Below are 11,061 nucleotides of genomic sequence, written 5' to 3' on the forward strand. Positions count from 1 at the left end.
AGTTAACGACAAGGAGGTTAAAGTTTTTGCGGACAAACAGACAGGACTTGGGTTTTCATACTTAACATACGTAATCCATCTGACAAGACCTTCCATTGAATACCAACAACTTTGACCTTGGAGTTTGACTTTTTAAAAACTTTACACTTGGTCATAACTTTTGAACAATGAGGGTTAAAGCTTTCATTCTTCACATATGTAATCCTTGTGACAAGACCTTTCTTTAGAAACCAACAACCTTGACCCTTTGGCGTTGACCCCAGAGTTTGACCTACCTTTAAAAAACTTTAACCTTGGCCATAACTTTTGAACAGGTTGTGCTAGGGTTTTATTATATTTCAGATTTGCATTTCTTGTGAGAAGGCCTTCACTTACTTTGGGTACCAACATATTTGATTTGCATATGAGAAAATTTTAACCTTCGCTATGTTGCAATACGGGGGCATCAGTGTTTCACAAACACGTCTTGTTTCAATGTGTCTTTAAGTGATATTTTGACGGTTTGTTGGTATTTTTGGAACTGTCACTTATGAATAATTGTCTGAACATTAAGTGGTATGTAAATTCCCGCTTCCGTTGCCATAGTAAAAACTGAAGCCGGTAGATACAGTCTGTCACACACGCGGAAGACATGGAGAGCGACTCATCGTCCCTGGGTGTTCTCCCGAGAGTGCTGGGGGTCTCCTCTGTAGGGCTCCTCTGTATCGTGCTTATGTTGAAAATCGGAAAAAGAGGGCAGTACAAACTACCTCCGGGACCGTGGGCGTGGCCTATCGTGGGAAACCTCCCGCAACTAAAAGGAAAACTCGGATTTTACTACGACGTGTTAGATTTCAGAGAGGGATATGGGGATATTTTTAGGCTACAGATGGGAGTACATAATGTTATATTTGTATTTGGACACCGATACGTCCAAGAACTATTGTGTAAAAAGGGACACTTGGTCACTAAGAGGCCTAACTGGATGTACATTCCAGATAAACTTCTTCACGGAAAAGGTTAGCTCTGCATGTAGTGGCGGAATCTTCTGCTAGAGTTTCAAACTGATAAATGGTTAATTTAACAGCAAGTAGTACTGTACATACTAATTACTAATTAAAACATGTCTTATTAATTTACGGATAGTAATACAAGTATAAAAAATATAACACATAAAACTTTTTAATATGTTGAAAATGAAGAAAATACATATACGTGTATTTAAAGATGCAGTTACTTTGAACTATTGTATAACTAGAAAAAAATTGAAGATAACCATTTAAATGTAATTTCGTTATCTGACATGTAAATGCAAAATATTTTTTCCCAAAATCAAACCGTAGCTGGTATTTACGAAAGCCTACAAGGGTCAAATTAGAAAATGAAGAAAAAAAATTAAGTCGTAATAACGACTTTTTATCTCGTAATAACGACTTTTTATCTCGTTATTACGACTTTCCTAAGTCGTAATAACGACTTTTTATCTCGTAATAACGATTTTTTATCTCGTTATTACGACTTTTTATCTCGTAATATTATATAACTTTGAAATCCATTATTAACTTTTTATTGGTTATTACGACGTAATTACAACTTTTTATTCGATATTACAATTATAGCTTATTATCGTTATTACGATGAAGTCGTAATAACGACTTTTTATCTCGTTATTACGACTTTTTATCTCGTTATTACGACTTTTTATCTCGTAATAATGACTTTTTATCTCGTAATAACGACTTTCTTAAGTCGTAATTACGACTTTTTTTTTTCTCGTTATTACGACTTTCTTAAAGTCGTAATTACGACTTTTTATCTCGTTATTACGACTTTCTTAAGTCGTAAAAACGACTTTTTAATTTTTTTTTTCATTTGAAACATTTTTTTTATCAGTTAGGAGAGATAAGAAATGTATCTTTTAAAAACCGATGATTGTTTAGTTATAAACTAAAACAGTTACCTTATCAATTTATTTATGACAAAAATTTGTTATTATTGACAATATTTGACTTGTTTTGTTTACACACATAATCTAAATCAATATGCCGTATTGAAGACATTAGTGTTGCACATTAGAAATCATTTCAAAATATTATATATGATACATAAAGCCTATTGAAAGCAAACGCTAAAGCACAAAAATGTTTTGCTTCACAGAAGAACATTGCCTAATATATTATGTATTTCTTTGCAAAAAAGGGGTTTAAATTGGTTTATAATTTTTTAAAACTTTCAAAATAAACGTCTCTGCTATATATAACCAAATTCATATATGCTTTTTATTAAATTAAATCATGTGATCCACTTTGAGCCAATCAGATATTTGGAACAATAAAGAAAAATAATAATTTTTAATAACGACCGCTGGAAGCGAATAATGACTCGCACGAGCTGCCTCGTTTTCACTTTTGCTTTAAACAAACATGGAAGTTCACAAGTTGAAGGTGAAGAAAATTTAAAAGATATAGTGAAGAACTCTGAAGCTGAGAAAACAAAACAATTACAAGGATATATCTGTGAACATTTTTCGGATAAAAACGTTATTACGCACATAGTCATAATAATGGATAAAAAGAGTTATTACGACTTTTCATAATAACGGCGTAAAAAGTTTTAACGCTGTTTACGCGATTACGGAGACTAAAGAAAATAAAGACAAGCATGCCGTCGTAATAACGAGATAAAAAGTCGTTATTACGACTTAAGAAAGTCGTTATTACGACTTAAGAAAGTCGTTATTACGAGATAAAAAGTCGTTATTACGACTTAAGAAAGTCGTTATTACGAGATAAAAAGTCGTTATTACGAGATAAAAAGTCGTTATTACGACTTAATTTTTTTTTCTTCATTTTCTAATTTGACCCTTGTAGGCTTTCGTAGGTATTTACAATGTAATATCGATAAATTTGTCTGAAATGTAATTAGTTTCACTGAATGTTGTAGAAATATAATTATAGCCAATATTTTCCTAGTATGTACTTCTGTTGATCCAGGCGATGGGTCAGCACTACAATCTAGGGTTAACATAAGGCTCTTTGATCAAATTAAGTTTAAATCAAAATCTTATCAAATATATGTAAAAATTTACCAAACCATAAAAATCACTGAATAGCCTGAGTAGGTTTTTATTTCAATAGATGGTTGATGGGTATATCTTATAAAAACGACCTCAATTTTCTCTATATCCTCTGGGGAAAGCATGCCAAACTTAATACATACGCATACAGAACTTTATTTCTCAGATGAACATGTTACTTAGTATGTGGACTCCTAAATTGAATGTTTATTTACAGTTTCAAGAGGTCTGAACTGAAAATTAATCTTAACAATACATAAATTTGTTCATCGCATGCAGTATAGCTCTGTATTATCGCATTGGTTACTTCCTCAAAGTTCTTTTTCACCCAGCCCCGTCTTAAACCAACATTTCCTCCTTGCATACATAGAAAGCATCACTGAGCCAACTGGATCAAGAGAAAGTGGATAAATAATCTACATGTATTTGGTTTTTAAGAGCATTCGAGAACTATTACAGCTTGATACCTATTGCAATTATATAGCTTGTTCTCATGTACAAGCTATCTCCACCTTAACTGGTTGAAAATCATGCATGTACACCATGTACCATGCTAGTATATGCCCAGATATACTTTAATCCAAATATCTGTTTTGCAGATATGACTTCAACGAAAGAGCAAAATATTTATCGTGCATATAGTGTTGAAAATTAAAATAAAGTTATGAACATTAGGCCAATCCTCGAATAAAACCAAGGTCTAATATCTCTTTCATATCAGTACCAAGTATTTCTACACTTAAATCAAAGTAAATCCAATTCTTTATAGAGTACTTCGTAGATTTTTTTTTACATGCATCACTTGAATATTTTGTATTTGAACTTATAAAAAGGCATTGTTTGGAGTTTTGGAGAATCGTGGCGCACGATGCAGGCCCATTTGAAATCAGCACAAGAAGATCCAACCGTGGTATCAGCGCTGCAGCGGCACCTAGCGGCAGAATACGAGATGTTCCAGTCACACATCAAAAAATGTTCTCCCCACACCCTGGAAGATTTGATCCGCCAAGCCGCCTTCAACTTTATATCATCCTTCCTCCTCGGCAAAAGGTCTTTAGTTTTCTAAAGCTTGTTTTTGTTCCAGAACCTCTCTTTAAAAAAAAATCAAACAGTTAGTGTCCTCAATTAAAGACATGCACAGATTTTTATCTAACTGTTCGATTTCCACGAATTCTCGGAATCTTTAACATTACTTGATAACACATTGGTTCTCTGTTTTATTTTTATGTTACCCGAACAAAGATCGCATTTTTAGAAGAAAAAAAAATGCCCGAAGATGTTCAGCTTGAACACTATTTGTAAAAATATAAAAATAACTGTCACCAAATCAAGTTGTTTTTTTTAATACATTTTATTAAATTTTCAAAATATTGATAGTTGCCAGAAAAATAGAGCAAATATGCATTTAAAAAATCATTTCTTTTAGTAACAGCAAGGTAAATTTTTCTGAAACTTTAACAGTTTATGGATTCTTGCATCATCAAAAAGAGGTCCCTGTCGGAAAAAAATTACTCTAATCTTGACAAATTTTGCCGCTTTAGCATCAACAAGAAGTTGTTCGCGTTGCGCAGTGGTTAGAGCGTCTACTATAAAGTCGCGAAGTAAGGAGTCGATCCTTACGTCGCAGGTTCGAATCCCACTTTGGGACGTGGAGAGATGCTGGCAAGAAAAAGATCCTTCACTGCTCAATGGCCCTAAGTGCCAAGTATAGGACAAAATTTGGCAAGTAATGGCGTCTCCATGTGAGTGAAAATTCTCGAGAGGGACGTTAAACAACATACAATCAATCAATCATTTAGAAGAACGACTTACAGATTTTTTTTTACTACAGGTACGGCTATGATGACGAAGATATGATTAAAATACGAGATAAGCTGGCAGATTTCGGCCGCTATATGGCAACCGCTAACTGCGTCAATTTTCTCCCTGTCTTGGCTACGCTTGAATACTCAAAGGTAGGGAATACTAGTATTATCTCTAATATTGAGTCGTCTCTTTTACTGTTGAGGATTCAAAGTTAAGGAATATTATCTCTAGTGGGTCTTCGGACCCTCCGCTACCTAACGTCAGTCCTATAAGTATTGGCTTATCCATTAAAAAATATTTTGTTGCTTTTTATTCAGATTAAAGAAGCCGAGGGAGATCAAGAATTTGTGTTCTGCCAATTTCGAAAAATTCTTCAAGAAAAATCGAACACGTCAAGGACTGGCCCTCTTTCGGATTTTTTCCAGATTTACCTATCTAAGTCAGAGAGTGAGCGGTCTGCGGACGGAATGACGGGTGAGCTACATGATCGACCAATCTTATCACCCAGTTCTTGAATTAAAAGTTAAATGAAAGTTTTTTTTATTCTTTCATTTGCATTGAAATGTCAAGGAACATTGATAAAGAGATATTATACATGCAGTTATATCAGTTTCATATAATTTATGTATTACTAGAAATTGATCTTTTACGGACGACCGTCGACATGTTTGTGGCCGGTACAGATAATCTGATGGTCTCCACAAAATGGATACTGATGGCTCTGGTCAAGTACCCGGATGTACAGTCGAAATGTAGATCGGAAATTTTAGAGGTACGTCAAGTACTGGACTCTTAACACAGACATGACAATAAAGAGGAACACGGAAGGAGATTGTTCTATTGTACTTAATTTTTAACACACGCTCTGAATGTCATTTTGTAATTTCTGAATGAAACACTCCCTGTAAGTACGTTAGGCCTTAGCCTAAAAAGCGACTGCTTGGCTCGCCTTAGCGGGCTCACACGTGAAACCTACAGCAAACCCATGCCATTTACCAAACTCCCAGAAATTTTACATAGCAGACCCGAGCGAACGCGATGCGGACAAGCAGACAGACGGGCAGATAGGCCAAAACTTTATGCTCCCGAATCTTCAAATACGGGGAATAAAAAAACCCGATTTAAAAACTTTAGGTTCATGGTATAATATTTATGTCCCCCGCTTTCGCTGAAGAGAGGGAACATTAAATCTCAACTGTTTGTTCGTCTGCCAGTCCGTCCGTCTATCACAAAAATCTTAAACCTTCATAATTTTTGAAGGAGAACATATAGGACTTTAATTTTTCAGACATACATCATCTGTAACATGTCCTTTCCAAACATCAGTTCCCATTCGTTTTACCGGTCTTGTACAGTAGGGTTTCCCCCGGATAACTGACTCTAGAGAAGGATCACCCCGGAAAACTGACTCTAGAGTAGGATTTCCTCCCGGAAAACTCTAGAGCAGGATTTCCCCAACGGAAATCCCATACCAGAGTTAATTTTCAGGGGGGATCCTACTCTGTGTATTTGTTTTAGAGTGTGATTTTTTCCATATCCAATTATTCCCCAAATAAAATATAATTGCTCAGCATATGTTTTGAACGGGAGAGGGGCGGTACATTGTTACGTGTCCCTCCTTTAAAATGGTGACCAGATGTATTGAACATACCTATACGAAGATGGGAATTGAAAATTTTTAAATCTCATTTTTTTCTGTCAAACCAATTTTTTTTAGATCAAATAAATTGATGATACCAGAGACTATAGGTTAACATTTAGTCTTTCCGTCCGCTTGTCTGTCTAGCTGTCCCTCTGTCTCAGATGGTTTTCTGCACATTTTTTCTCGGTGATTGAAGATATTGAGCTGATATTTGGTATTTAGGTGTATCTTTATGAGTTAAAAATCGAGTTTTATTTCTGCTTTAATATTTAAGGATTTTCCGCAATGTTTTGTTTTATATAAACGAATGGAGATACATGTATTAAATTTTTTCTATTAAAACATCGAATCTGCGGATATTTACATCTGCATTTCTTAAAAATAAAACCTTAATATTTGGGTCGACATTCCATGATTTGAAATTTATGCTTAGAAAATTCTGTCTACATATATAGAAAAATACTCATTTAGCATTTAAAAATCAGTTTGTCGTTTTTTTTTCACAAAAATATTGCAACTGTAATTTATTGACTCTCTAGGAAGGTGGAAATCTTCCTCTGGAAAAGAATGGGGGAGGGGTGAAAATTGGCTCTGGTCAGTTCTGGTGTGAGATTTCCCCTTGGGGGAAAAATCCTACTATGGAGTACGATTTCCGGGAGGGTGGCTATGGGGGAACTTCTTCTCTACAACATCGATACCAAAATGTAATACTATTGAAGAAAAAAATCTTAAATAAAAAATTAATAGATTGGTTTAGAAGTACCTATTCAGATCTTTGATTGATATTATATTATTAAACGTTTTATTAGGTTATTGGTCGAGATGAAAGGGTCCAATCACACGACAGACAAAAGACACCTTACACTATAGCCACTATAAAGGAAATCCAGAGGATGTACTCGCCAGGTAGGTAGATGTGAAAAGGTCTTACTAATAAATCACCAGGACAGACAAAAGACACCTTACACTATAGCCATCCCCAATGACTGATTTTTCTTTATACTTTATATTTTTCTTTATATTTTAGTGACCTTGACGCCATTCCACTGTCCTGAACAGGACATAACGATCGGAGAGTATGACATCCCCAAAGATTCCATCATTATGATAGACTGCAGAGCACCGTGTAAAAATGCAAAGTTTTGGGAAAACCCAGACATCTTCAATCCTGACCGATTTCTTGATCTTAATGGCATGCAACGGTTACCAGAGGCATGCTTTATTCCTTATGGAACAGGTGAAAACTCAAGATTCATTGTTTTAATTTTCTAAACGAGATCAATTACCAATGGGTGGTGGGTTTTGTTCTAGAGTCGCAGAATAAGGAGTTGATTGCAATTGATCCTTACGTCATGGGTTCAACTCCAACTTCGGGACTGGGGCTGTTGTTTTATGCTGTTGTATTTAGAATCATAATCCCACAACCCTACTCTATTTTCAATGGACTAGGGTCAAAATTCAACACCTCTTGTATTAATATTCAACCTTGAAGAATGACCTTCTGGACAAGTTTCAACGCTGGTCAAATTTCTACGCCTGCCCTACGCCTGATGAGACCTTATAAACTGAGGACCCTGTAAAGATTATTAATTAAAATTCATTCATTCATACCATCTTGATTAATACCAGTATTCTCTTCCATCGTCCTGCTATCCATTGTTTGGGAAATTAACTAATGAAGTTTTCGGTAAAAATATATAATTTTTATGCCCCCGTAATCAAATATTCGGGGATATATAGTTTTTGTCTTGTCCGTTTGTTGAGCTGTCTGTCTGTTTGTCTGCAAAAACTTGAACCATGCCAATAACTTTTAATTTAGTGGAGATATGACTTTCATATTTCACAAGTGTATTCCTTGTGACAAGACCTTTTTTGGGGTACACAAAATTTGACTTTCTGACTTTGACCTTGGAGTTTGACCCACTTTTACACCAAAATTCAAAACTTTTACTTTGGCCGTAACTTTATAACGGTTTGAGCTGGGACTGTCATACTTCATATAAGTATTCTTTGTGACAAGACATTTAACAACTTGGACCTTGAAGTTTGACCTGCCTTTTAAAATCTTATCCTTGGCCATAACTTTTGAACAGGTGGTGCTAGGGCTTTCATATTTCACAATTGTATTTCCAGTGAGAAGACGCTACTTTGTGTACCAATATATAAAATTTACATTTGAGAAAAGTTTAATCTTGTTTCAGTTTACCATTGTAATATATTGATATTTGGTTACTATAAAAAATACGTCCCAAAATGAATGAAAAACTCTAGGACAACAGTTACTCCTACAAGTAAGAGAATCGGATAACGTCCTTACGCTCCTTATATTACGCAGGGCCAAGTCAAAAGTATCTCACCGTGAACCTCTGGCATGCTGGAGTAGGACAACAGTATGCATGATCATTTCTTTAATTACTAGACTCCTCTTTGGTTTTTTAATGTTTCTATTAACAGTAAAAAGAATTCTCAGATTTGCAAGGAAATTCTGTAAGTGATAATTATTAGTTCTTCTGATTAGCCTAAGTCTAAAGCGAAAACAGAAAAAATACCTTGGTACTGGTATTATAGACATTCTGTTATACAAATACAAATTTACATTAATTCTTAAATGAATTTTAAATCTTATTGTTTTAGGTCCTCGATATTGCATTGGTAAATACATAGCGGACATCTTCCTGTACATGTTCACCGCAAACATTCTACAGAATTTCCAGATCACTGCCAGTAATCCAGAGGAGGAGCTGTCATTTGAGAACGTCTTTAATCTGTTCGGCCTTCACCCTCAGCACTTTGACAAAGTGGAACTAAAAGACTTCTGAATGATGATTGTATGTCCAGACTCATGCTGAGACAAACGGCAATAAAAAAATGTAGAATTTTTTTTTACAATGGACTTTTACTTGTATATTTCAGGCCAGTTAAGTGATGTAGTAAATATTTGTTTTCTTTGTACGAACATTGTATTATATATTGTAAGTACAATAACTTGTTATTACAGAAATGCATCTCATTATTTATTTTTATATGTATGTCCTCTACTTTTTAAAATAAAAATCTTATATACTTGACTATGTACTTTTCTTATTTAACTAAATACAGCTTGGGATAATTCCTTCTAGACATAAACAAAACTCTTCTAGGTACCACGCCCAGATGCCCTACTTGTACATTTAGATCTTATGATAAACATAAAATGGATGATTTAAATAGATACAGACGGTTTCCGATCCATATTATCTCTGAACATCCGCTAAAGTTTTAAGGACTTTCCAAAGTATGAATTAAATCAAGTTGTCTGGGTCCATCCTTATCCTTTAAGCATTTCAAGCACATGCATTTGTTACATGTCAGTAGTGTATAGTAAATTTTAACTCATTGTATATTATTATACTGTGGGTTAAAAATTTATTGCAGAAACAAGTGCCTGTGATTTCAAATACAACAATCGCCATACACCTACTTAAGACTGAAGTGCATATCGTGATTTGCAACATGCATATAAGCATGTTTCCACATGAAAGTCATTTTTCAGTTTTTTCCCAGAATTTTTAAACAAATAACCAGTATTTGTATTTTAGATTCAAAGGCTGAAAAGGGAAATTGTTACATGTATGAACACAAAGAACTTTATCATTCTTTACATTGCAATTGGTTATGTACATTATGTAACTTAGCATGCTTATATAACACATACATGTACATCAGTATATCTGATGGGGAAAATGTCTGCAAATTAATAAAAACGGAACAAGGCAAATGGGCAAATGGTATGATTTTTTAATAATATGAATAGACTCCTGGGAGAGCGTTCAAGAGCGTAGTAGCTATGTGACCTTTACAAGCTACAATCTTGAACACAAATGGCAGGGACCTATATACTAGTATACTAGTATATACGTCCGTGCAAATGGTAGCGTCAGTATTTGGGATGCGTTCAACAGTGTTCAATAGCGTCGCGGCTATATAGCTTGGATCCTAAAGGGTGCTAAGTAGGGAGATTTGATGTCGTAAACTGTCGAAAATAAAGCTTCTTTATCAGCTTCTTTGGTAAAAAATCAAAATCATAAAAAATATTGTTTAATCTGGCGTTTTTCCAGGCTTTTTTTAAGACTTTGATAGTTTACGTGCCACATGTCAATAACAAAAACATAATAAGATGTGTTTTGAAACTTATGGCAAGGGTTGAAGTTTCTCAAATACAATTCAAACCTCAAGGTCAAGTTCAAATTTATTGGTATCCAAAGGAAGGTCTTGTCATAAGGAATAAACATGTGAAACATGAAAGCTCTAGTACTAACTGTTAAAAAAGATATGGCCAGGGTTCAAGTTTTTTTTTACAAGTGGGTCAATTCCAAGGTCAAGGTTAAAATATTTACATCCATTGAAAGGTCTTTTCAAAATGAATACACATGTGAAGTATAAAAGCCATAGCACAAACTATTTAAAAAGTTATGAAAAAAGTTGAAGTTTGGTATTTCTTTGTAAAAGTTGGTTAAACGCCTAGGTCAAGAGTTCAGATTTGGTGGTACCTATAGAAAGGTCATGTCACAAGGAATAC

At 34.5% G+C, this 11,061-nt stretch overlaps 1 protein-coding gene across 1 annotated transcript; it reads left to right on the forward strand.

Moving 5' to 3' along the window:
- The first annotated feature begins 593 nt into the window (after positions 1-593).
- Positions 594-9,572, forward strand: LOC134251710 (cytochrome P450 2H1-like). Its single transcript, XM_062734136.1, has 8 exons — positions 594-998; positions 3,889-4,105; positions 4,887-5,010; positions 5,179-5,335; positions 5,497-5,633; positions 7,313-7,409; positions 7,531-7,740; positions 9,138-9,572. Exons 1-8 carry the CDS (start codon positions 632-634, stop codon positions 9,320-9,322), a joined length of 1,494 nt encoding a protein of 497 aa, XP_062590120.1. The 5' UTR covers positions 594-631; the 3' UTR covers positions 9,323-9,572.
- The last annotated feature ends 1,489 nt before the right edge of the window (positions 9,573-11,061 follow it).

Source organism: Saccostrea cucullata, unplaced genomic scaffold, assembly GCF_032062105.1.
Source record: "Saccostrea cucullata isolate Sc308-1 unplaced genomic scaffold, CSIRO_AGI_Scuc_v1 ctg168, whole genome shotgun sequence".
NCBI classification, from domain to species: domain Eukaryota; kingdom Metazoa; phylum Mollusca; class Bivalvia; order Ostreida; family Ostreidae; genus Saccostrea; species Saccostrea cuccullata.

Coding starts and splice junctions, on each gene's coding strand:
- LOC134251710 (XM_062734136.1), top strand. CDS start 632: ATGGAGAGCGACTCATCGTCCCTGGGTGTTCTCCCGAGAGTGCTGGGG. Junction 999..3,888: donor TAAACTTCTTCACGGAAAAG/GTTAGCTCTGCA, acceptor ACTTATAAAAAG/GCATTGTTTGGAGTTTTGGA. Junction 7,410..7,530: donor CCAGAGGATGTACTCGCCAG/GTAGGTAGATGT, acceptor TTTATATTTTAG/TGACCTTGACGCCATTCCAC.